Below are 27,144 nucleotides of genomic sequence, written 5' to 3'. Positions count from 1 at the left end.
GCTTACCCTAGTAAAACTGACTATCCTACCGATCCTCGACTTCGGCGATGTCATCTACAAAATGGCTTCCAACACTCTACTCAGCAAACTGGATGCAGTCTATCACAGTGCCATCCGTTTTGTCACTAAAGCACCTTATACTACCCACCACTGCGACTTGTATGCTCTAGTCGGCTGGCCCTCGCTACATATTCGTCGCCAGACCCACTGGCTCCAGGTCATCTACAAGTCTATGCTAGGTAAAGCTCCGCCTTATCTCAGCTCACTGGTCACGATGGCAACACCCATCCGTAGCACGCGCTCCAGCAGGTGTATCTCACTGATCATCCCTAAAGCCAACACCTCATTTGGCCGCCTTTCGTTCCAGTACTCTGCTGCCTGTGACTGGAACGAATTGCAAAAATCGCTGAAGTTGGAGACTTTTATCTCCCTCACCAACTTCAAACATCAGCTATCTGAGCAGCTAACCGATCGCTGCAGCTGTACATAGTCTATTGGTAAATAGCCCACCCTTTTCACCTACCTCATCCCCGTACTGTTTCTATTTATTTACTTTTCTGCTCTTCTGCACACCAATATCTCTACCTGTACATGACCATCTGATCTTTTATCACTCCAGTGTTAATCTGCAAAATTGTAATTATTTGCCTACCTCCTCATGCCTTTTGCACACATTGTATATAGACCCCCCCTTCGTTTTCTACTGTGTTATTGACTTGTTAATTGTTTACTCCATGTGTAACTCTTTGTTGTATGCTCACACTGCTATGCTTTATCTTGGCCAGGTCGCAGTTGCAAATGAGAACTTGTTCTCAACTAGCCTACCTAGTTAAATAAAGGTGAAATAAAAAATAAAAAATAAATAAAAATAAAATAAAATAAAAATGATGTCAATTAGCCTATCAGAAGTTTGTAAAGCATTTTATGGAATTTTCCAAGCTGTTTAAAGGTACAGACAACTTAACGTATGTAAACTTCTGACCCACTGGAATTGTGATACAGTGAATTATAAGTGAAATAATCTGTCTGGAAACAATTATTGGAACATTTACTTGTGTCATGCACAAAGTAGATGTCCTAACCGACTTGCCAAAACTATAGTTTGTTCACAATAAATGTGTAGGGTGGTTGAAAAATGAGTTTACTGACTCCAACCTAAGTGTATATAAACTTCCGACTTAAACTTTAAGTACTTTACACAGAAGTATTTTACAAAGGGGCAGGCAAAGGGCAGGTCGAGGTTCGTAATCCAAGGCAGGGTCAAACAGGGACAGAACGGCAGGCAGGCTCAGGACATGCAGATATAGGTCAGATCCGGGAAGACTAGAAAAACAAAGTTGAGAGCAGGCGAACCAGGAAACACACTGGTAAGACCTGACAAGACAAGACAAACTGGCACAGACAAACAGAAAACACAGGTATAAATACACAGGAGATAACTGGGAGATAACTGGGAGACACCTGGTAGGGGGTGGAGACAAGCACAAAACAGGTGAAACAGATCAGGGTGTGACAGTGCACTCTCTGATTTTGGTTATTGCTGTTGTTGTTTTTGACTTATAAACAATTTATTGTGGTTAAATATTTACTACTGGTTGCTAGGTTTTAAGATACCTTTTAATGCCAAACTGACATTCTTCTTAGATCCTGAGAATAAGCTCATTTATGGGAACCGTGTGTTTTGGGGAAATGGCTTCAGCAATAAAGCTAGGGAGATGCTAATTTCAACAGGGCTTGTAGTTTATCTTTCCCTTTTAGGACATGGCATGCCATGCATTTTTGACATTTGTGTTAAAAATTCAAAATTCTGTTGAAGCTACATATATATGTAAGATTTACAGTGTATTTGAGGTTTAACAAAGGCTTCTAAGTGTTTATACAAATGTATAATAATCCACATAATAATTCACATTTATAATCCACCTAATAATTCACATTTCCTGTTGCTGCAGGATTATTTTCCTGCTGTAGCAAACTGCCTTAAATTAAGATTCTACAATGCCTTCAGAAAGTATTCAAAACCCTTGACTTTTTTTGACATTTTGTTGTGTTACAGTCTGAATATTTTTTTTATTAAATATACATTTTGTGTCACTGGCCTACACATAATAACCCATAATGTCAAAGTGGAATAATGTTTTTAGAAATGTTAACAAAATTAATTTAAAAATTCAAAGCTGAAATTTCTTCACTCAATATGTCATGCCTGCTCCCCCTTCCTGGCGCTCAGGGGCACCAGGCTGCCCATCATTACGCACACCTGTCACCATCGTTACGCGCACCCGCGCGTATTTGTACTCACCTGGACTCCATTCCTTTGTTGATTCTCCCTCCTATATCTGTCTGTTTCTCGGTTTGATCCCAGTGTCAGCATTAATGTCGTTATGTTTTCCCTGTCCAGACGCTGTCTGTTAATAATAGTGGTTAACATGATTTTTGAAGAACTACCTGATCTCTGCACCACACACATACAATTATCTGGAAGGTCGCTTAGTCAAGCAGTGAATTTCAAACCATCCACAAAGACCAGGGAGGTTTTCCAGTGCCTAGCAAAGAAGGGAACCTGTTGGTAGATGGGTAAAAAAGCAGACATTGAATATTCCTTTGAGTAATTAATGACACATCTGCCTGTGAAGTAATTAATGACACTTTGGATGGTGTATCAATACATCCAGTCAATACAAATGTCAGCGATTGGGTGCAGAGTTATAGCGGAGTCAGGCGCAGGACACAGGTATTAACGTAACTGAGTTTACTCAAAATATCAAGCAAAATTCCAAATAGGAACATACAAAAAACACTAGCACAAAACACAACCACTAACAACATAAACAATCACGGACAGAACAGGAATGTATGCCAGAGGGTTAAATAGGAACGTGATATGTAGTAGAAAACAGGTGTGTGTGTAATACAGACAAAACAAAACGAAACTGAAACATGGATCGATGGTGACTAGAAAGCCGGTGACGTCGACCGCCGAACACCACCCGAACAAGGAGAAGGGCCGACTTCGGCGGAAGTCGTGACAACAAAGATGCAGGCGTCCTTCCTAACTCAGTTGCCGGAGAGGAAGGAAACCACTCAGGGATTTCACCATGAGGCGAATGGTGACTTTAAAACAGTTACAGAGTTTAATGGCTGTGATAGGAGAAAACTGAGGATGGCTCAACAATGCTGTAGTTACTCCACAATACTAACCTAATTGATAGAGCGAAAAGAAGGAAAACTGTACAGAATAAAAAATATTCCAAAACATGCATCCTGTTTGCAACAAGGCCCTAAAGTAATACTGAAACAAATGTGGCAAAGCAATTCACTTTTTGTCCTGAATAAAATGTGTTATGTTTGGAGCAAATCCAATACAACACATTACTGAGGACCACTCTCCACATTTTTTAGCATAGTGGTGGCTGCATCATGTTATAGGTATGCTTGTAATTGGTAAGGACTGAGGAGTTTTCCAAGATAACAAGCACATGCAAGCACATTGTTCAGTCTATTTTCCACCAGACACTTGGAGATGAAATTGGAGATGAAATTCACCTTTTAGTAGGACCATGACCTATAACACAAGACCAATTATAAAATGGGTGGTTCGAACCCTGAATGCTGATTGGCTGACAGCCGTGGTATATCACGGGTATACCATCGGTATGATAAAACATTTATTTTTACTGCTCTAATTACATTGGTAACCAGTTTATAATAGCAATAAGGCACCTCAGGGGTTTGTGATATATGGCCAATATACCATGGCTAAGGGCTGTGTCCAGGAACTCCACATTGCTACGTGCCTAAGAACAGCTCTCTATCATACCCATGGTATACCCGTGATATACCACGGCTGTCAGCCAATTAGCATTCAGGGCTCGTACCACCCATTTTATAATTGGCCTTGTGTTTTGATTATTGTCCTTATTCCTGAGTAGCCTAGTTACAGGTTTGACTTAAATCGGCTTGAAAATATATGGCAAGACTTGAAAATGGCTGTTTTCACAGTTTGAAGAATTTTTTTAATAATAATGTGCAAATATTGTACAAACCAGGTGTGGAAAGCTCTTAGAGACTTAACCAGAAAGACTCAGCTGTTATCACTGTCAATGGTGATTCTAACATGTATTGACTCAGGGGTGTGAATACTTATGTAAATGAGATACTGTATTTCATTTTCAATACTTTAGCAAAAAACATGTTTTCACTTTGTCATTTTGGGGTATTGTCTCTAGACGGGTGAGGGAAAAATCCATTTTGAATTCAGGCTGTAACACATCAAAATGTGGAAGAAGTCAAAGGGTATGAATAGTTTCTGAATGCACTGTATATGTATACAACATATTGTATACCATATTTCTTACATTTTGTAGACTACTCAAGATTGAATCATAAGAAGGTATATTGTTTGTACAACCAAACTGGACCTTGGAATGATCAGTATGTAGCGGTCACTTCAAATTTGTAAGAGTTTTATGATAATAACATTCAATATTTCTCTAACAAACCAGTATGAAAAGCCACTATTGCAGTTGCCTCCTCCTATATTTTAACTGTAAAATAATCCATATGGATCTTGGCCCTGGCCTGTTCCATCTCACCAGGGTTCCAGAGGACTGTAGCCGTAGCAGATTCCAACTACAATTGGTTCTACGGGCCTGAGAGCCAGCTGGTGTTCCTGGACCGATACGTGATGAGGAACGGCAGCGGGAACTGGCTGGCTGAACTGATCCATCAGAACCGGGTGTTGGAGGGGCCAGGACAGGCCGGGAAGGGACAGAGATGGTGCACACTGCACACAGAGTTCATCTGGTGAGACTGAGTCACTCTCTCTCTCTCTCTCGTTCGCTCTTGTCTGTTGGTTTAGTTTTACTGTTAAATATGCTGTATTGTATGGATTTAGGCCTAAAGTTTATTTTCATACTGATAATTAAATACTTTACACCATTCTGAATGTTAAATAGCATTTTGAGCATACTTAATGTGTATGTATGAAATGAATATGTTGTTGTTTTTCAATTCTGCAGGTATGATCCAAGCCTGACTTCCAGGGCTCCTGCAGACTTCGGGACATCCCAACTCCACTACTTTGAGGACTGGGGGGTCGTCACGTATGGAAGTGCTTTACCTGCAGACACCAACCACACCTTCCTCTCTTTCAAGTCGGGGAAGCTGGGTGGACGGGCCATATTTGACATTGTTCACAGGAACAAGTACAAAGACTGGATCAAAGGGTGGCGGAACTTTAACGCTGGCCATGAGCACCCTGACCAGAACAGCTTTACGTTCGCCCCTAACGGTGTTCCTTTTATCACGGAGGCTCTGTACGGGCCCAAGTACACCTTCCTCAACAATGCAGTGCTGTTCTCCCCAGCTGTCTCAGGGAGCTGCTTCAAGCCATGGGAAGGTCAGGTCACCGAGGCCTGTGACTCCAAGTGGCTGAAGTACAAGGTGGGGCTGGCGGCGGACGCCCAGGGCAGGGTGGAGGCGGCTCTGGAGAGGCAGGGGATGGTGTTCATCCGTGGGGAGGGCCAGTCAGCCTACAACCCTGACCTGAAGATCAGGAGCTTCCAGAGGAACCTGCTGCTCCTGCACCCCCAGCTGCTGGTCCTAGTGGATCATGTCCATCTGGAGACAGACAGCCCAACCAGGGCCATGAGTGCCTTCTTCCACAACACGGACCTGTTCTTTCAGGAAACCAAAATAGATGGTGTGCATGGAGCCTTTGTCAGACATGGTGAAGACCCGTATAAAATGTTCTGGATGGATGACACAGGCTTCAGTGAGAAAGGGGTATTGGGGTACTGGAACTATCCACGTGGTTACCCCTATAATGGCTCTAACTATGTGAATGTGACAATGCCACTGAGGTATCCACACACCAGGGTGGCCTATATCTTCTTTGGGCCGGGGGTGGACGTGCAGAGCTTTAGCCTGCGTGCTGATGCTAATAGGGTGGACATTTACCTGGCCACCAACGAGCACACCTACACCATCTACCTTCTGACAGGAGAGGTGACCAACAAGCCTCTGTTCGCCATGGTACTGGTGGACCAGAAGAAGATTGTGTTTGAGAAAGCAGCAGGAGTGCTGATCGACACGCCAGAGGAGTTGGATGAGTATGTCAACGTAGTAGAGGACAACCTCCAGCATGCCAAGCCTGTTTTCCAGCAGCTGGAGAGACACATTCTGGGCAGGGTACTCAACACGGCCAGCTTCCGCAAGGCAGCTGAGCGCCTCCTACAGTTCTCAGACAAGAAGAAGACAGAGGAGGCTATCAAGAAAATGTTTGCTCTGACTAAGAAACAGGGCAAAGGAAAGGGGGCCAAGAAAGCCTTGGGGAACCTTGGGAACGAGCTCTCAGAGAGCCTGCCTGACATATTTGCACAGATCGAGGTGAGTGAGAAGAAACAGAGATCGAAGAGCACAAAGCGGATTATTGAGGAGAGCTCAGAGGAGGATGGAGACTCCAGGGCGTTTATGGATTATGGAGACTCAAATAAAGGCAGGAAGGGTGGCTTTGTGAAGGGTCGCAAGTTCAAGGAGGTCCACATGTCGGCAACAGCCAAGAGTGACAGTCTGTCAAACGTAGCCTCTTATATCAGACTATTCCTAATCTTAAACATAGCCACCTTCTTCCTGCTACTGGCTGTGTTATTGACACGCTTCCAGAGAGGCAGAAGTCTACACACCCAAAGGTGTTTCTATGGCATTCTCCTCATCGACAGCTTCATTTTACTCTGCCTCTACTCTTCCTGCTCTCGCACACAGTGTTGACATCATTACTGTGCAACGACAGGGAATATCAATGTACAGACAGACCTATTGACTATTGTAGTTCGCCATGGGTGATTAAAATGTACCATACACCTCAGTCTGAGCCAAATCTACCTGATGGGTGTCCAGGAAATCATTAATTCCAAATAGGAATTGATAGACTTGACGATATTAAGCCAGACCACCTCTGAGATCCTAAGCTTCTGTGGAGCTTGAGAATGGAGTCTGTATAAACTTTGTCATGTACAGTTTTTAGATTAGACCCCCTGACTCATATCAAAGATCTCCAAGGCTAGCCACTAAAATGCAGATGTCTCTGCCTCTCTCTGTGTACGTTTTGACATGCAGTCTATGTCATAAATAATATAGAAAGGTCGGGTGATTGTGGAGGCCAGGTCATCTGATGCAGCACTCCATCACTCTCCTTGGTCAAATAGCCCTTACACAGCCTGGAGGTGTGTTTTGGGTCAATGTCCTGTTGAAAAACAACTGATAGTCCCACTAAGCGCAAACCAGATGGGATGGCGTATCGCTGCAGAATGCTGTGGTAGCCATGCTGGTTAAGTGTGCCTTGAATTCTAAATAAATCACAGACACCAGCAATGCACCCCCACACTATCACACCTCCTCCTCCATGCTTCACGGTGGGAACCACACATGCAGAGATCATCCGTTCACCTACTGTACTCTGTGTCTCACAAAGACACTGCCGTTGGAACCAAAAATCTCACATTTGGACTCGTCAGACCAAAAGACAGATTTCCACTGGTCTACTATCCATTGCGTCTAATATCCATTTCTTGGCCAAGCAAGTCTCTTCTTATTATTGGTGTCCTTTAGTAGTGTTTTCTTCGCAGCAATTCGACCATGAAGGCCTGATTCACGCAGTCTCCTCTGAACAGTTGATGTTGAGATTTGTCTGTTACTTGAACTCTGAGAAGCATTTATTAGGGCTGCAATTTGGCGTGCAGTTAACTCTAATGAACTTATCCTCTGCAGCAGAGGTATCTCTGGGTCTTCCTTTCCTGTGGCGGTCCTCATGAGAGCCTGTTTCATCAAAGCGCTTGATGGTTTTTGTGACTGCACTTGAAGAAACTTTCAAAGTTTTTGAAATGTTCCGTATTGACTGACCTTCAAGTCTTAAAGTAATGATGGACTGTCGTTTCTCTTTGCTCAAGCTGTTCTTGATGATGGACTTGGTATTTTACCAAATAGGGCTATCTTCTGTATACCACCCCTACCTTGTCACAACACAACTGATGGGCTCAAACGCATTAAGAAGGAAAGAACGTCCACAAATGAACTTTTAACAAGGCACACCTGTTAATTGAAATGCATTCCAGGTGACTACCTCATGAAGCTGGTTGAGAGAATGCCAAGAGTGTGCAAAGCTGTAATCAAGGCAAAGGCTGGCTACTTTGAAGAATCTCAAATATAAAATATATTTTGATTTGTTTAACACTTTTTGGGTTACTACATGATTCCATATGCGTTATTTCATAGTTTTGATGTCTTCACTATTATTCTACAATGTAGAAAATAGTCAAAATAAAGAAAAACCCTGGAATGAGTAGGTGTGTCCAAACTTTTGACTGGTACTGTATGTTCAAACAAGATATATTTTTGTGTTATTTTCTACTCTTTGCAATGAAAAAGGAACAATATGCACAGATGTGCAATGTTATTGTCATTGTGTATTTGCTTTTGCCTGATGAATGTGGGGACTTTGCAGATATAAAACAGTAGAAATATGCTACTTCAGGTGACAGGCGGTGGTCCTCTCTGTGTCTATAACTGCAGCTTGATACTATTGCATTCCACCAAATTGGCTTAACTGCAAAACAGAAAACATTGTCATCCCCATTTAAGTCTTGTGATATTGTTCTATAGCTGTCAGGGTCCATGTAATTCCATTTAGATTAATACACTTTTGAATATTAATTTTACTTCTGTAATAGATTTACTTTCATGCTCTCAAATGCTTGTCAACAGTATGTTGGTGAAGGCCATTCCATTATGCTAGCGTTGATTTTCCATCACAAAACCCACCTAATATAATATAATACACACTTGAACCTCCTGATTTTATAATGTGGCATTATTTTGAAACATTTGTCATTACTGCCCATTTTTATTGTTGTTACTGTCTATTCTAATGGGTCTACAGGCGGCATAACAGGGATGAGGGTTTTTGTGTTATTTTGATGGGATATGTACCTTGGCAAGGAGGACACCGCTACTCTGCTAATTATGGGATTGTTAGGGAGGGGAGAACTAAATGCTAGGAGAGGGTAGATTTTCAGTGGGTTTTGGTGGAGGAGATTTTCGGGAAATATGTAAATAGTCCTGAACCTGTACATACTGTATTTATACAGACATACAGGTAACTACAAAAATAATGGAAACACTTGAGTAAATGAGGCATACAAATTGTATTGAAAGCAGGTGCTTCCACACAGGTGCGGTTCCTGAGTTAATTAAGCAATTAACATCCCATAATGCTCTGGGTCATGTATAAAAATGCTTTGCGGGACTATATTTTGGTTACCATGGCTATACCCCTGTAGGATAACAGTGCTCCCATCCACAGGGCATGGGTGATCACTGAATGGTTTGATGAGCATGAAACGTCTTAGTCACCACATCTCAACCCAATTGAAGACGTAGAAAGAGGAGGAAGGGAAGCGCTACTAAGTTACACAATAGTACATTTTGGTAGATAGAAGGTGCTCTTTGGTAAAAGGGGTAAATTGGTCATCAAAAAGAAAGGAGGACCAAGGCACTCTTCATATAATTGATTAAAATGCCTTTATTAGTATGGCATGTTCAATAGAAACAAAGCGTTTCGGCTGCATGGCCTTCGTCAGGGAGTACAAAAAAATGGAATAGAATGTCTCTTTTGAACAGCTTTTCAATTAGCCAATTGAACACTTATGGGAGATTGTGGAGTGACGTCTGAGACAGCGTTTTCCACCACCATCATCAACAAAACACCAAATGATTTAATTTCTTGTGGAAGAATGGCATCACATCCCTCCAATAGAGTTCCAGACACTTGTAGAATCTATGCCAATGTGCATTGAAGCTGTTCTGTCTCGTGTTGGCCCAACGCCCTATTAAGACACTTTATGTTGGTGTTTCCTTTATTTTGGCAGTTACCTGTATCTGTCCTCAATTTAGTGTGTGTATGATCAAGTTTTCCTCAGATCAGGAGGTTGGTTGTAGAAAGAGGATGCAGCTATCAATATTTACTCACTGTTACTCAGTCCCACAGATAACAAGGAGAGACATGCAAACAAGTCTTTAGTTCCTTTGACGTGTTTTGCACATGTTAAGGTGGGCTCTGTCCAACTATCTTTGTAGGAGTCTTTCTCTCTCTCTCTCTGTAAGATAGACACATTCCCAGACGTGTCCTGAACATGTGCAAGTTAATATTATGGCCTAGAGCAGGGATCATCAACTAGATTCAGCCGCGGGCCGATTGTTTCTTGAGTGGATGGTTGGGGGGCCAGAACACACTTACAAATCATTTGTAGACTGTAAATTGACCGCAAGAAGCCCAAATGTACATAATATTTTACAAAAAAAGTATAATTTCAAACCTTGCTTACATTTGTATATGATCACGTATATGATCTCTCTATTATGCGTGGAAATACTTGGGGACAGATTTCCCAAATTAAAATCACTTATAGCTGATTTCCTGGTGTTTTTACAATTTTTTATGTCCAACAATGAAAATGTTGCTCAGAAGACTTGGAGGGCCAAATAAAACCCCTGTGGTCTGCCAGCAGCGGAACCCTGGTCTAGAATCTAGACACATGACTCCTCAGCCTGCAAGTGGGAGGAGCTACAACCCATGACAGTGTTGCCACTAGTTGAATTCAGTTTGATTAGGTGAGTGTGATGCTCAATACACTATACCACTATTGCCTAATCATGCTGTATCTTGCCAATGAATTTAACTAAACTATGAGTAATGGAAGCCCTACCCTTTTGTGACAGCGCAGAGATTTGTCTCTGGATACTGAGATTATGAAAGCACTTATGACAATCAAGTAGCAGCTTTTGGTCAGGGATTGCACGCAACAAGCAACAATCAGAATTCATTGTTTTGCCATCTCATTAAATAACACATTTTCACCGTTTTTTTTTTCAATAAAGAGTTTTACGCAAGATCTCAAATGTGTCTCTTCTGTCTCAAATGTTGTGATGTGTAATAAACTTGAATTGAGTTACTTAGATAATTTGAGTTACAAGACAATGAGTCCATCATTAATCTCAATGCCTGCATTCAGAGGTGATCAGACTGTCAGAAACATTTCGTCGGTAGTGTGACAGCCAGGCCAAAATCATATTTTACGTAAACCATCACCTTTGAAACATTTCCAACATTGCTCAAATGCTACTTCACCTGACAGTTCCTATGAATGTGAGTAGTGGCGCCCAAGTCAATGACATTTCAGCAAAAGAATGTATGTGTTTCTAATAATGTAGGCTATGGTATTTTGAAATGTGGTATTTGTCCTTGCCAGTTGATCCTTGCCAGATGTGCTCTGTAGTGTTCACATATGTAAAGGTGACTTGGTTGGTTAAACTATTCAAGAGATATACAACACCTTCATGGCTCCCATATAACTCAAATCCAAGTCAGACTCAGTAAAAAGACTAAAAACCTGTATGACTCTAGTGTTACCTTACTACAATAACCAGTCCTCTGGTCATAGGCCTACAGTGCCTCCAGAAGTGTCACTCTCACTAATACTAGAACAAACACTGAACTATAGGCCGCCTACACCAAAGAGGCTGGGAGACTAAGGACACAGCTGGCAAACTAGCAAAAACCTCAAACGGACCCTTAACCCTAACCTTAACCAAACCCATAACCCTGACCCTAACCCAAACCTTAACCTAATGTTTTATAAATTAAATATCGGTTTTGTCGTCAGGCGCCTGCGTGTCCTTATAGCCTTTTCCAGAGGCATCATACGGTTTCCATCCTCTCTGCCTGCCTGTCTACCTACACTGTAGGTTACTGTACTGAATAGACTCCAAGGATCTGCTACCACCTGCTGGTAAGTGTGTCCCCAGCGAAATAATGAATGTGGAACCCAGACTGGTGGAACCAGACGCTTGATGTTCTCCGGGCCACACGGGTTCGCTGTGGAATTTCCAGCTACCATGATAGAACTTTCTCGCTCTCCGTTAAAATTGTTGGACGAACTTCACCGTTCCCAGGGTTGATTATGCAAAAAATGGGGGCACGCGTTGCACGGTTGTTTAGGAATTTTAACTTAGAAAACCGGGTACATCGTGAGATCGGGAAGGCAAAACCTGAAGCGGCACCTCGACATCAGACCCACATTGATCCTGTTCAGAGTACACAGAGTGAGTACATACATAGGACTTTATGTCATTGCAATGACGTACTGTTGACTAGCTCCAGACAGTACTTAGCTAACTCAAATCGGAGGCTCATCAAAGTCAGGTACGCCTGCCAGGCTAGCAAATAACGTTAGGTAGCTAGTAAAGCTTACTCTATACTGGGGGTTGTTTCGTACAGCTTAGTTAACTAATTTGAAACCAAGGTTTAAGTGTGGGTGAATGTGTGGTGACTATCAGTTTTCCAATTATGTTGCAAGCACATAGATAGCTAGCTATGTAACGTTACCAGCAAAGATTCCTAGTGTGTCAGTATGCAAATTACCCATCCAGCACTAGGGTTCACCCTCTACCTCCATGCTCGGGCTGGTTCTGTTTCCTTCAGTTACTGAGATCTCTGATGCCATCCACAAGAGAAACGACCCTCTACTGGGGTTCCTGAAGTCAGTTTATGTGGAATCAAAGGATCCTACAGAGGTGAGCCTAAATAATGACTATTCAATTTAAATTTCAGTGATGGATTATTTGATAGCTAGGCCTTTATCTATGTGCTTGATTATAACCCTACTCTGTTTGATCCTAACAGGCTCCAAAGGAGGTGACTGAGGAGAAAGAGGAGCGCAGGCCTCTAATTTCCAGCCTACCTGGGGACCCCTATGGTATTGTTGAGATCATTGATGTCCCTAAAGGCAAACTGTCTATTATTGAGGCCCTCCAAGCTCTCAACAATCATAAGAATGCTCCCCAAACATGGACATTGGGCAAGGTCGCCCTGGAGTACTCTCTTGACTTGAAAGATACTGAAGCACTTCTGAAGCATTTCATCCCCTTCGAGGTTAAGATCATACCACCAAAGACGGAGGATGCAAAGAAGATCAAAGATATCTAGGACGAAGATGCATTATTCCTGGTCTTTAAATCCAACAGCCATCAGCCAAGTGTATTAATTATTTATGTTTGTTGTCCTCGTCCAGATGAAACTGCAATATTTGGAGTTCTACATACTGTAATGGAATGAGGGAGAAGCATGAGGTTTTGAGGCATGATTTGAATGCATGTTGACGTTTATTGTCATGAATTTTGTCCTAGAGGCAGAAATTAGTGATTTCCGCTAGATGTCAAAATTGGCTATATATTAATTAAGACAATTGGATATTTGGTTAGAGTTAGGCAGTAGGATTAGCAGTTGTGGTTAAAGGGATACTTGGGGATTTTGGCAATGAGGCATAAAATGGTATCCACAAGTTCATCTGCCTCTGCAGAAGTAAATAAAGGGCCACACTGCCAAAATCCCGAAGTATCCCTTTAAGGTTAGTTTTAAATCAGATTTTCTGGCTGTGCCTGCTAGTGACCACTCTGCAGAGCTGCCTCCAGGGCAAGATTCATGACAATAAATGATAACCTGCCATTTGAACCCAGTACCCTTGGGTCCAGAGCTAGACATGTTACCACTGCTCCAAAAATATGGCGTCCTTGTGGAGGTGGTAATCAGTGTTATAAACACCAAGGTCGTAACAATAAAAACATATCATTTGTGACAGAATATTTCAATCTCAATACACATTTACTAATCACATTAAAGATGAACTCTGCAGTAGGGGGAAACGGCACCACTGGCCACCCCACCATCGTTGTTATCGTTTTTGCCAAACTGCGGAGCATCAGCATAGTAAAAAAATAAATCTACATATTGTGCTCCACTATTGCGTGTGCAATGATGTCCGAGGGGAGAAAACGGTGTTTGTTGTTTGCAGTAACTTCTTTGGTGTAATATCGCAAATGGACGTGGCTGTTTCCCCACTAAGGATTCCTGCTATATAGTTATGACTGATAGCTATGATATTTGGCCTGCAAATGAATGAATGATTATTGACAAATTACTTTTATTTAAGGGCTTCATCCCTGTATGTTGAGTCATAAGGCTACATGTTCACATACAACTGACCCTGTGGTAAATGGATCCCAGTTACAAAACTGGTTCTAGATGCTAGTAAGTTGTCACTTACCAGTTGTGCATCTCTCTGCAAGTATCAAGCTACTCTACTCTTTAATTTGACATTTATATAAACAAATGTTCTGTATGTTTGTCAATCCTGTTCCAAGAGTGGAAATCATTCAATATATTTAACTTGTTTTTGTCTTCCATGTGTGCCCCCAATATGTCATGATATGTAATCCTCCAGTGTGTATCAAGTGAGGCCTGCAGTTTGCAATGACCAGTGAATGTATCTCTGTGTTCAGTGTGGGGATATCCTGCCAAGAACTTCTATAGTTTATATATAAATGCATTGCTGGGACATTTCATGAAAGAGTGAATAATCAGGATGCCATTATTTACTTGTCACTAATGTTGATGAAGATGTGAATTAAAGGGATGTTTGAGAGACATTCAATACATTTGAAATGTAATTAATGTGTAAATAGATTGATTTATTATGGAAGGGGGTGCCCATGTAATAAAAAAGTATTGTATTGTAGGGTTCATACTTGGACAGTGTCATGTTTGTGGCCTACTCCACATTGTGATTAAGTTGTAAACTCTTATTCATGAGATATGAGTAGTGGGTTCTTTGTTGATTCAGTAGCAATTTTGTGAGGTTACTTTGGTTTGATGGTCTCAGTTTTCACAGCTTGCTGCAAACGCACAATTTTTGCAAAATAAAGGACATTGTTTTTAAAAGTTGTTTTAATGTAGGCCTTTTTATGGCAAGGAAATTCCAGAAAGTTCCTCAGCAGTTATCAGTCTTCCTGTTCCAATGTGTGTTCCCATTTTACAACCGGATGTAACTAGAAGGGATGTATGCGATCTATTACGTGCACAGTATTTATAATATGTCTTTCCAAAGCTTGAATGTGTGAATGACTTGCTTGGATTGAGTTATTCACACTTAACAGCTTCTTGGATACTGCCGAGTTCTCTCATCGCTCCTCTCACCATTACTAAGTGTAGTTTCTGAGATGGTGGCAGAGAATAGAGCACTGCTGATACGGAGGCACTGACCTTGCTATTATCTATTTAGCGCTGACTTTAAAAAAATATAGTGTAACTTGCACAGCGTTTCCCAAATTAGGGGTCGAGACACCATGTGGGGTCGCCTGATTTGAAAATGGGGTAGTGAGATGTGTAATAAGCAGTTTTATACAGCTGTAAGTAGCTATTATTAGTGGAACATCTAATGACCAAACATACACTGATTGGAATCTTGTTGTAACATTTTATTTTTCTGAGTGTTTGATGATGATTGTATACAGTGTAACAATACAACGCCTATCACACGTGCCCTGTAGGCCTAGTCATGCAACCAGACATTAACTCCTCTTTATGGCCATTATCCATTTCAATTGGAGCTCGAGATAATGGGCGTGCCCTAACGGAGGACCGTACCCAATCCTGTCCATATTACTGGATGATGGGACTGTCAGTTAACCGGGATACCGACAGAGGTTTTAGTGACGCAATATTAGAGCCTACGGTGGACCCCGACAGTGACAATCAAAATGATCGTTCTCAGGAAAACAAAGATTAGGGTAGAGCTATAGGAAATAATATCAAATGACAGACAATCAACTTGTTCAAAGCCCGTTTTGAGTCATGATTCTGTCTGGTAGGCCTTTAGGCCAATCCAGCCGTTTTTTATTTTGCTGCGAAATCAATTCCTTGCTAAACAAAGCTATAACGATATGCGGAGGAGCTACATTTTACTTCACTGCTTTTGTTGAATTGTGTAGGTGGCATTCGCCGTTTGCCTCTCTGTAAACAATATTATTTTATTAGACTTGTTAATTAGCGTGCAACGAGAGATTAATTACACCTCGAATATGTAGTTGTGACGTGACTTCGAGGAATTACAAAAAGCATCTGGACAGCGAGATGGATCAACAGAAAGACTATATGAAACAAGCAGCGTGAAAGGGTCTGTCTTAACTGAAACCCAATAACGATATTGGTCAACCTGAGACTTTGGAAGGAAAAAGGTAATTTAACTTTTTCTAGACCGAGGATAATATAATCGAAATAAATACTTACTGAAAAGTGGTTTCAGTTAATACAATGCAAACATTTTAAAACAATTATATTTTATTAAATTAATATTAGGCTATCATCAAACAAGCATAATAATAATAATACTGTTATCAAAAATAACCAAGTAGGCTTATAATTTTAATTTGTATGGGTTTGTTTCAGTGTCTATATCGCAGAATGTATAGGCTATGAAACTCTATAGCCTCACAATCAATAATTTCCTGTGATGAGATACTATTTTAATAGGCCGGCAGATAATGGCTGACTGTAGGCTATTGCAGAAAATGCATCAAAAGGAACGTTTATACATTTTAATCACGTCGTTTAATCACTCATTTCTACACCTCTTACCATGTTAATGTTGACTACTATTATTTGTAACTTTACAACTGTATGAATTACTATGAATGTATGATGTTTTATTTCCCCATTTGATAACTGAACAACATTATCCAGCTCAGAAACATATGTGTAATTCAAATTCCTATTTAGACACTCCAAAAGATAAACGCAATTTCCATTAACTGTATGGTTAGCAGCATAACTTTTGCGTCTCTTAGAATCATCTAAGGCTTTAAGGACCATATGATACATCAACATGATCATTTGCAGTGGTTAATGAAAGGCTCAACATTGTTTTGAAAGAGATCCAAAGCATTCAGATAGGTAGGCCTAGTGGCTGGCAGCAGGTCCCTGTTGCTAGGTTCCACAACTACTCAACATGCAGTGTTATCATTGACTTGCAAGGTACCAGGCAGTTCCTTCTTACCAGTTACTATGGTTTCTGTGGATATGTACAGTACCAGTCAAAGGTTTGGACACACCATTCCAGGATTTTTCTTTATTTTTACTATTTTCTACATTGTAGAATAATAGTGAAGACATCAAAACTATGAAATAACACATATGGAATCATATAGTAACCAAAAAAGTGTTAAACAAATCAAAATATATTTTATATTTGAGATTCTTCAAATAGCCACCCTTTGCCTCGATGACAGCTTTGCACACTCTTGGCATTCCCTCAACCAGCTTCATGAGGTAATAACCTCAACCAGCTTCATGAGGTAATAACCTGGAATGCATTTAAATTGTTAAAAGTTCATTTGTGGAATTTCTTTCCTTAATGCGTTTGAGCCAATCAGTTGTGTTGTGACATGGTAGGGGTGGTAAACAAAAGATGGTCTTTTGCCAAATAGGGCTAAGTCCATATTATGGCAAGAACCGCTCAAATAAGCAGAGAGAAATAACAGTAATAACAGAGGAGACTGCGTGAATCAGGCCTTCATGGTCGAATTGCTGCAAAGAAACCACTACTAAAGGACACCAATAAGAAGAAGAGACTTGCTTTGGCCAAGAAACACGAGCAATGGACATTAGACCAGGGGAATTATGTCCTTTGGTCTGATGAGTCCAAATTTGACATTATTGGTTTCAACCGCCGTATCTTTGTGAGACACAGAGTAGGTGAACGGATGGTCTCCGCGTAAAGCATGGAGGAGGAGGTGTGAGGTGTGATGGTGCTTCGCTGGTGACAAGGCACACTTAACCAGCATGGCTACCACAGCATTCTGCAGCGATACACCATCCGATCTGGTTTGCGCTTAGTGGGACTATCATTTGTTTTTCAACAGGACAATGACCCAAAATACACCTCCAGACTGTGTAAGCACTATTTGACCAAGAAGGAGAGTGATGGAGTGCTGCATCAGATGACCTGGCCTCCACAATCACCTGACCTCAACCCAATTGAGATAGTTTGACATGAGTTGGACTGCAGAGTGAAGGAAAAGCAGTTAACAAGTGCTCAGCATATGTGGGAACTCCTTCAAGTCTGTTGGAAAGTATTCCTCATGAAGCTGGCTGAGAAAAAGCCACAAGTGTGCAAAGCTGTCATCAAGGCAAAGGGTGGCTACTTTGAAGAATCTAAAATCTATTTTGATTTGTTTAACACTTTTTTGGTTACTACATGATTCCATATGTTTTATTTCATAGTTTTGACAGTTGCATCAGCTGCATCCTGAAACAGTCTTATTCTACAATGTAGAAAATAGTAAAAATAAAGAAAAACCCTTGAATGAGTAGGTGTGTCCAAACTTTTGAATGGTACTGTACATGTACTCTAATCTCTTTCTAGCTCTTCCATCACATGCTTTAAATGACTATATTCTGCTGAATATCTGAAAATGGAAGAATACTGGCCTAACCACCAATTCATGTTTATTCTATTTGAAAGTGGTAAGTTAAAAGGTTGCTTTTATGAGTCAGCCGTGTGTGCATAGCTGCCAAATGGCTTTTGGGTCATTCTGTATGAAAAGGGGACACATACTGTAGGCCATGATTTTCCCTGACATTTAGCTCAAATAATCGTTTTTTGGATTACTGAAAACCTCTGTAATGACGGAATGGCCCATATCCTCCATTTCCCTCGCTACTTGTATAATTTGTATCAGGAATTATGTAGAAACAACATTGTTTCCACGTCACTTCAATGAAATAACGTGGAATACATGTTGAATTGATGCTTGTGCCCAGTGGGAATTAGAATATAAGACTGCTACACAGTGCAGAATTGGTGCGACTGTATCTATCAACAATGCCTGCCATAATATCCTCATGAGGAGAGCAGAGCATGATGATCAATCAGTGTCAGTGATAGGAGGCAGACCTAGATTTCAGTCTGAGGTTTGTTTGCACACATCCTTTCGGTCTTAATCAGAATATAGCACACAACCCACCAGTCATTGTATTATCATCTAATAATACATATGTTCCTGTTCTATTCTGGCTAACCAGTTTATCTCATTAATTAACCATTTTACTCTCTCCCTTGGTGTGGTGAGGTGACTGACAATTCTATTGATGCATAATGGTAAATAGATAGAATTTGCCTCAAGGTTTCAGTCTAGCAACAGCCATCACACAATAATATCCTCCGTGCAGTGTACAAATTAATGTTAATGTAGAAAAAAAGCAGGCCAATTTACATTTTACTGCAAGTTATTTAATAGGCCTTGAATCCGTGTTATCACTTTGAATGTATCACTTTGTGTGTTCAACCCACATGGAATGACTAAAAATAGAAATGAGAGAGAGAGAGCACATTTGAAAGTGCTGCAGGAATGTTAGAAAATCACACTTAACAGAGGCTTTATGCCTCGATCACACGTACAGCGTTATTGCGCAAAATGGTACACAGCATCATCTGGATGTGTGCAACAAAAGTTCAACATTCACATTCTGCTACCATTTACTGTCAAGCCGTCTACGCATACAGTTTGATGCATGCGTTCAATAAATCCAACGTATGCACCACACAGAACGCACTGCAACTGCCTCTGGAATGCAATGCTGCAAGGCAAACACAACGTTCCATTGGAAATGAATGTACTTTTGGTGTACCAAAATGCAATGACACTGTTGGTGTGATCGAGGTGTTACTCCTCGACAATTAATGTTTTTTGGGGGGGAGGGGGGGGGGGGGGGTATGGTCTCTGGAAAAACACATGCTTAGGAGATCTTCTGTTTTCTTCTATGACATCATATTCATCAGCTAATGAATTTTAAAGCATATACAGTGCCTTGCGAAAGTATTCGGCCCCCTTGAACTTTGCGACCTTTTGCCACATTTCAGGCTTCAAACATAAAGATATAAAACTGTATTCTTTTGTGAAGAATCAACAACAAGTGGGACACAATCATGAAGTGGAACGACATTTATTGGATATTTCAAACTTTTTTAACAAATCAAAAACAGAAAAATTGGGCGTGCAAAATTATTCAGCCCCCTTAAGTTAATACTTTGTAGCGCCACCTTTTGCTGCGATTACAGCTGTAAGTCGCTTGGGGTATGTCTATCAGTTTTGCACATCGAGAGACTGAAATTTTTTCCCATTCCTCCTTGCAAAACAGCTCGAGCTCAGTGAGGTTGGATGGAGAGCATTTGTGAACAGCAGTTTTCAGTTCTTTCCACAGATTCTCGATTGGATTCAGGTCTGGACTTTGACTTGGCCATTCTAACACCTGGATATGTTTATTTTTGAACCATTCCATTGTAGATTTTGCTTTATGTTTTGGATCATTGTCTTGTTGGAAGACAAATCTCCGTCCCAGTCTCAGGTCTTTTGCAGACTCCATCAGGTTTTCTTCCAGAATGGTCCTGTATTTGGCTCCATCCATCTTCCCATCAATTTTAACCATCTTCCCTGTCCCTGAAAAAAAGTTTGAAATATCCAATAAATGTCGTTCCACTTCATGATTGTGTCCCACTTGTTGTTGATTCTTCACAAAAAAATACAGTTTTATATCTTTATGTTTGAAGCCTGAAATGTGGCAAAAGGTCGCAAAGTTCAAGGGGGCCGAATACTTTCGCAAGCACTATATATAATCAAAACCACACTGCTAACCTTAGTGCCTGACCCTATCCTTAAATGAAGACCAAAAAGCACATTTTTGTTTTCATACATTTTTACAATATGGCCAATTTAGACTTTGCACTCAGTTCTGCCTCCAGGACAAGACTCATGACAATAAACGTCAACCTGAAATATGTCATACACTTTTTTAAAGATCTCCCAAACCTGTGTTAAACACCGAAAATAAGGTCTGAGGTTATCCCAAACCCCCATTTTTTCACAATTAATTCCCCCCATATGAATGACTGAATGAACCAGAGGTTTCATTTCCATTTTTTAGTACTACAAGCTGGCGAGCTCTATGGATGGAACTGCTTATAGTTTGGCAGTTACAACATTTTCTGTTTGAGGTTTGCCGTGGAGCCATTCTAAATGATACCAGCCTGTCTAAAATAACAGTATCCAATGTTTATATAAGCGATAAGCCTTTTTTATTGCAGTCTTGAGTTGTCCCCATAAAAACATTGACTTGGTCAGTGACATGGTTTGAGAAATTGCTCCCTGGCATGGTTTAATTAATGCATGAAATTGCTATGATATTTTGGAGATGGAGAGCAGTGGTAAGTTAGTTGTTTGGCCTGCTTATAATAGTGTAGTAACCGGGCTTACATCTAAATAGCTAAACTCCAAGGACTGAAGTCCTTTTAGCCCTTACAATACAAGTTCTGGATATAAACCATATGCCAGACAAAGTACCAACAAGTAGTCTTAGCCTTATCTAAACAAAGTACGGGAGAGTGGGGTCAGTTGAACCAAGGTATGATGTGCCACCCATGTTTCTAGGAAAGTATACCAAATATTTAGGAAGAGGTCATCATTTCATGGAGTCTGAAGGAATAAACCACATGGAAAAAGTGGTAAGCAAGTTTGGTCCAAAAAACAGATTTTCACCAAGTCAAATGAATTTGTTGTGTTAGAGGTTTCATGATTGTTTTATCTAAACCAAAGTAGATCATTTAAATATTGTTCTATACGTAATTTGGGGTCTATATAAGCTACAATATGAGGTCCTAAACCTAGCATGAAAGTCCACCCTTGTAGCTGTGTGAGCTAATATAGTCAAAATGTTTTCCTTTGGACAGTTGAGCCAATGGCCATGGAGTAAGTTGAGGATATGGCAAGTTGACCAAATGTAAGTGTTTTCTTCCCAGGTGTAATGCAAGGCATTAATCGCAGGAATACGACGTCAAATCAAATTTTATTTGTCACATGCGCCGAATACAACAGGTGTACCTTATAGTGAAATGCTTACTTGCAAGCCCTTAAACAACAATGAAGTTTGAAGAAAATACCTAAAAAAAGGTAGGGGAATAATAACAAATTACTAAAGAGCAGCAGTTAAATAACAATAGCGGGGCTATATACAGGGGGTACCGGTACAGAGTCAATGTGCGGGGGAGTGTTATGGCTTGGGGGTAGAAGCCTCTTGGACCTAGCCCTGGCGACCCGGAACCACTTGCCGTGCAGTAGCAGAGAGAACAGTCTATGAATAGGGTGGCTGGAGTCTTTGACAATTTTCAGGGCCTTCCTCTGACACCGCCTGGGGTAGAGGTCCTGGATGGCAGGAAGCTTGGACCCGGTGATGTAATGGGCCGTACGCAATACCCTCTGCAGGATGCTCTCGATGGTGCAGCTGTAAAACCTTTGGAGGATATGAGGACCCATGCCAAATCTTTTCAGTCTCCTGAGGGGGAATAGGTTTTGTTGTGCCCTCTTCACGACTGTCTTGATGTGCTTGGACCATGCTAGTTTGTTGGTGATGTGGACGCCAAGGAACTTGAAGCTCTCAACCTGATCCACTACAGTCCCGTCGATGAGAATGGGGGCGTGCTTGGTCCTCCTTTTCCTGTAGTCCACAATCATCTACTTTGTCATGATCACTTTGAGGGTGAGGTTGTTGTCCTTGCACCACGCGGTCAGTCTCTAACCTTCTCCCTATAGGCTATCTCATTGTTGTTGGTGATCAGAAAGGCCAGCATCTCGGAGTCGCCTCTTCACTTTTGACGTTGAGGCAGGTACTATTTAATGAAGCTGCCAGTTGAGGACACGTGAGGCATCTGTTTCTCAAACTAGACACTAATGTACTTGTCCTCTTGCTCAGTTGTGCACCGGGGCCTCCCACTCCTCTTCTATTCTGGTTAGAGACAGTTTGAGCTGTTCTGTGAAGGGAGTAATACAATGTTGTACGAGATCTTCAGTTTCTTGGCAATTTCTCGCATGGAATAGCCTTCATTTCTCAGAACAAGAATGGACTGATGAGTTTCAGAAGAAAGCACTTTGTTTCTGGCCATTTTGAGCCTGTAATCGAACCCACAAATGCTGATGCTCCAGATACTCAACTAGTCTAAAGACCAGTTTTATTGCTTCTTTAATCAAGACAACAGTTTTCAGCCGTGCTAACATAATTACAAAAGTGTTTTCTAATGATCAATTTGCCTTTTAAAATGATAAACTTGGATTAGCTAACACAACGTGCCATTGGAACACAGGAGTGATGGTTGCTGATAATGAGCCTCTATACGCATATGTAGATATTCCATTTTTTTTTTAAATGCAGTTTCCAGCTACAATAGTCATTTACAACATTAACAATGTCTATACTGTATTTCTGATCAATTTGATGTTATTTTACATTTTCTTTTCTTTCCAAAACAAGGACATTTCTCAGTGACCCCAAGCTTTTGAATGGTAGTGTATTCAGAGATCTTTGTTAGAAAGAATAATGTATTTCCCTTGACGGAGTGATGCTGAATATAAAACACTCAATTTACCCCACTCTCCCCCATGTAGGCTAGGCATTCTAACATCTGTAAAACACACTTCTTCTGGGAAAATAAATTACCTGTGGCATTAAAGGGATACATAAATACGCAAAAAATCTCATTAAATCTTTAAATTCATTCTGTACACCAGTTCCACCAGCTGATTGGCAGAGTTGAAGTGGAGTTACCTCCAAATGGAAACCTAAAATGAGAGACAACAACTGTTATGTTAGTGTTGGGAAGGCCATGTTGTTTGTAGGGAAGTGCAGTATTTACTGAGGATGAAGAGGAGTGTGGCAAGTACAGGGAAGATCCTTGCCAGTCCCATATGAAGTTGGTAGCTTTTAGCAGTTTTAATGTCTTCTCTGTGCCCTGTGTTGCGTGTCAGGGTAGGATTTTGCTGACTGACTTTTCCCCACAAGGGCCTTCCCTCCCGTCCAACACTGAATGGATTAGAGGCTTTAGTGTCTCATTCACTGTAACACCGAGGGGACTTGGAGGGAAAGGATGTTATCTCAATCTCTGTTGATCTCCTTTCAAAGTGCCTAATCATGGAGACAGTGAATTAGGTGCAGATCAATGTGTATATGAACGTTTCAGTTTGACAAATGCATTGAAAGAAGTCATTTAATTTTATACATAATATTGTCTTTTGAGGAATGCAACATTTTAAAACAAATAATACCCATTTTAAATGTATTATTATTATGGAAAAACAGACCAAACTATTTAGACATTTATGTTTCTGTGTTGCCTCCATTTCCCTCTCCGTCTCCCCAGGATCTCTCCTCCATGCTAAGATGCTGGCTTCTTCAGGACTAAGAAATGCATCAGAGGTATCATGTTTGGCGAGAGAAGAGCTCCAGTAACGATGTCTAAACCCAAGCCTGCACCCCTTGGGGAAGAATGGTTTACTCCACTGTCGTTCCCCCTGTGGAGGCAGGGGAGTCCAACAACGCCAGCCTCTGCTGCCTCGTCATGAGGCTGCTGAACCTCTCTGACCACCTCCTCCAGGGCCAGCCTGACATGGAAGACATGTCCATGCAAAACAGCTCCAATGGCATCTCCTGGTCACCTCTGGACCTGGTCACAGTCACGCCAACATCTGAGGCCCAGGATAGTGTGCATGGCGTCAGCCTGCCCCTCCAGGTGTTCTTCTGCATGGCCATGGTCTCTATCCTGCTGGTGGCCTTCCTGGGGAATGTGGTGGTGGTTCTGATGGTCTACCAGCGCGCTGCCATGCGATCCGCCATCAACATCCTATTGGCCAGCCTGGCCTTCGCAGACATGATGCTGGCTGTCCTCAACATGCCCTTCGCCCTGGTTACTGTGGTGACCACACGCTGGATTTTCGGGGATGTTTTCTGCCGAGTGTCGGCAATGTTCTTCTGGCTCTTTGTCATAGAGGGCATGGCTATCCTGCTTATAATAAGCATAGATCGGTTCCTGATCATAGTCCAGAAACAGGACAAGTTGAGTCCCCACAGAGCCAAAGTGTTCATAGTCATCACTTGGACTCTCTCCTTCTGTTTCTCTTTCCCACTAGCCACAGGTCACCCTTCTCTCCAGATCCCCTCTAGAGCTCCACAGTGTGTTTTTGGCTACACCAGCGAGCCAGGGTACCTCGCCTATGTATTGCTCCTCATGATGGCCTTCTTCTTCATCCCCTTCATGGTCATGTTGTACACTTTCATGGGGATCCTGAACACCATCCGGCACAACGCTGTGCGCATCCACAGCCACCCGGACAGCATCTGCCTTAGTCAGGCCAGCAAGCTGGGCCTCATGAGCCTGCAGAGGCCCTTCCAGATGAACATAGACATGAGCTTCAAGACACGTGCCTTCACCACCATACTCATCCTCTTCTCGGTGTTCACCATGTGCTGGGCGCCCTTCACCGCCTACAGCCTGGTTTCCACCTTCAGCAGCCCCTTCTACCACAAGGACAACTTCTTTGAAGTCAGCACCTGGCTCCTTTGGTTGTGCTACCTCAAGTCGGCTCTCAACCCTCTCATTTACTACTGGCGGATCAAGAAGTTCCGCGATGCCTGCCTTGACCTGATGCCCAAGTACTTCAAGTTTCTCCCTCAGCTGCCCGGCCACACGAAGCGGCGTATCCGACCCAGCGCTGTGTACGTGTGTGGGGAGCATCGCTCTGTGGTCTGACTTGGAGGACACAGACTTCACTGCCATGTAGGTTTTGTTCGACCATTTATCTAATTTGCTCTCACTAGTCAAATTCATGAGGAGTTGTGATTGCTGTTTCGACAAGGACAGTATATTTTAGCTGTGTTGAATTTGTTTACAAAGCATGTAAATGAACTGCTTCTGTGGTTTTGATTATGGTGAAAGGCAGCCAGGCTATTACATTTTTTTCATTGATATTTCTGTTTGATTGTTTTGTGCCTATTAATTAGTCTATGCCAGTCAGAATGCTGCTACATCTGCTGAAAATGTGCTATTTCAGTGTACTGCACTTAGGCCACTCTTGAATGTAATAAAACATTAACATTTCTTGCCATGTTAATAGTCTTTGGTATTTACTCCTGGTTTGGTTTACTTCTTTATAACGCATGTTAGATTTGACTTATACTGTACTTCTGCAATTATACTATGGTTTACACACATCATAAAAAAGGCAAAGAAATTTAGAAAAAAGTTCCTTAGCAACCCACAAATTTTTTTGTTTTTTGTTGCTGCAGTCTATTTGTTTAGATTGACTCAACATGGCCTTGAATCCTATTTGTGTTTAATGTACCATGCACTCTAGAGACGCATTACACCAGGGTTTGCCAAATGGTGGCCTGCGTGCAGTTTTATTTGGCCCCCAAAATCTTCTTAAAAAATTATTTAATCATTTCATTGTTGTGCATAAAAGACTAAGAACCTCAGAAAATCAGCTCCCAGAGATTTTCATTTTGGATATCTGTTCGTAAGTATTCCCACGCATGGCGTGATCGAATACAAATGTATGCAAGGTTAGAAATTATGTTTTAGTCTAATATTATATGTGCGTGTGGTCAATTTGCAGTCTACAAATGATTTGTAATTATTTTCTGTCTCACTGATCATCCGCTCAAGAAAATAATTGGCCCAAGGCACATCTCTGCATCACCCAGTGGTGTCTCTTTCCTGTCAGCCCCTCCCCCGAGTGGTTACACACGTGAAACGTTTCCACAGCGCATTTATGCATGATCTCACCATACACTTATTTCCATAAGTCCACCTTCATCTTGGCTATTGATATTAGCTACACACTTCAATGTTGCATTGGTCACACCGCTTATAAAACAGTGTTGAATATGGTAATGGTATATTGCCAGTCAGTCATGTCTGATGCCTGGACTATTTGAAGGTGTTTATGCACAAGGTTCTGTTTGATATGCTCACAGGTTTTAGTGGAATTCTCCTGATGTATTTAACATTCAACTGGGTTAGATGGTAATAGGTAACCAGCTCATTTCTGTTAATACGAACTTAAATTACAAAAGCAAAAGGTCCTCTCTGCAAACACATTTGGGTCATGGTCACAGGCATTATAGTCTAAAACGGATGCCAGACTCTGAAAGGTCAACGGGTTGATTTCCAATGTGGACATTTAGCCTCAAAGAGACGTTGGCCTCTGCAACCCTTTGTAGCTGGGCCAGGTGAATTTAGATACATTCAAAAGAACATAGTTGTACCAAGGCGATTCTTTTCAGCTTGAAGAATATAAGGGATGGTGTTCTTAAATCAGCTTCCTCTCTGGAATTCATTATTCTGCCAGCAGTGACTAATGAGCGTGCTAAGG

The 27,144-nt window shown here is 41.4% G+C and overlaps 3 protein-coding genes across 3 annotated transcripts in view; all 3 read left to right on the top strand.

Annotated features, from left to right (window-relative positions):
• LOC109900662 (dermatan-sulfate epimerase-like) overlaps positions 1-10,951 on the top strand; it is a 32,512-nt gene extending 21,561 nt beyond the window's left edge. The window contains exons 5-6 of the mRNA XM_020496392.2: positions 4,599-4,806; positions 5,022-10,951. Coding sequence (XP_020351981.2) covers positions 4,599-4,806; positions 5,022-6,771 — 1,958 coding nt within the window. The 3' untranslated portion in view covers positions 6,772-10,951. The remainder of the gene's footprint in view (positions 1-4,598; positions 4,807-5,021) is intronic.
• Positions 10,952-11,922: 971 nt separating this feature from the next.
• Positions 11,923-14,833, top strand: LOC109900661 (NADH dehydrogenase [ubiquinone] 1 alpha subcomplex assembly factor 4-like). Its single transcript, XM_020496391.2, has 3 exons — positions 11,923-12,159; positions 12,539-12,630; positions 12,740-14,833. The coding sequence occupies exons 1-3, from the start codon at positions 12,018-12,020 to the stop codon at positions 13,040-13,042; spliced, it is 537 nt and encodes a 178-aa protein (XP_020351980.1). The 5' UTR covers positions 11,923-12,017; the 3' UTR covers positions 13,043-14,833.
• A 762-nt stretch (positions 14,834-15,595) lies between these two features.
• Positions 15,596-25,868, top strand: LOC109900660 (probable G-protein coupled receptor 63). Its single transcript, XM_020496390.2, has 2 exons — positions 15,596-16,128; positions 24,135-25,868. The coding sequence occupies exon 2, from the start codon at positions 24,261-24,263 to the stop codon at positions 25,518-25,520; it is 1,260 nt and encodes a 419-aa protein (XP_020351979.1). The 5' UTR covers positions 15,596-16,128; positions 24,135-24,260; the 3' UTR covers positions 25,521-25,868.
• Positions 25,869-27,144: the final 1,276 nt, after the last annotated feature.

This window comes from Oncorhynchus kisutch, linkage group LG12 (assembly GCF_002021735.2).
Source record: "Oncorhynchus kisutch isolate 150728-3 linkage group LG12, Okis_V2, whole genome shotgun sequence".
Classification (NCBI taxonomy): Eukaryota; Metazoa; Chordata; class Actinopteri; order Salmoniformes; family Salmonidae; genus Oncorhynchus; species Oncorhynchus kisutch.
The sequence above is the reverse complement of the archived record's forward strand: the minus strand, read 5'-3'. Positions and strand labels throughout refer to the sequence as shown.

Bases quoted from the DNA above. Each gene is read 5' to 3' on its own strand.
- LOC109900660 (XM_020496390.2), top strand. From the start codon at position 24,261: ATGGTTTACTCCACTGTCGTTCCCCCTGTGGAGGCAGGGGAGTCCAAC.
- LOC109900661 (XM_020496391.2), top strand. From the start codon at position 12,018: ATGCAAAAAATGGGGGCACGCGTTGCACGGTTGTTTAGGAATTTTAAC. The intron at 12,160-12,538 runs GTGAGTACATAC...TGTTTCCTTCAG, and splicing joins TCCTGTTCAGAGTACACAGA to TTACTGAGATCTCTGATGCC. The intron at 12,631-12,739 runs GTGAGCCTAAAT...TGATCCTAACAG, and splicing joins AATCAAAGGATCCTACAGAG to GCTCCAAAGGAGGTGACTGA.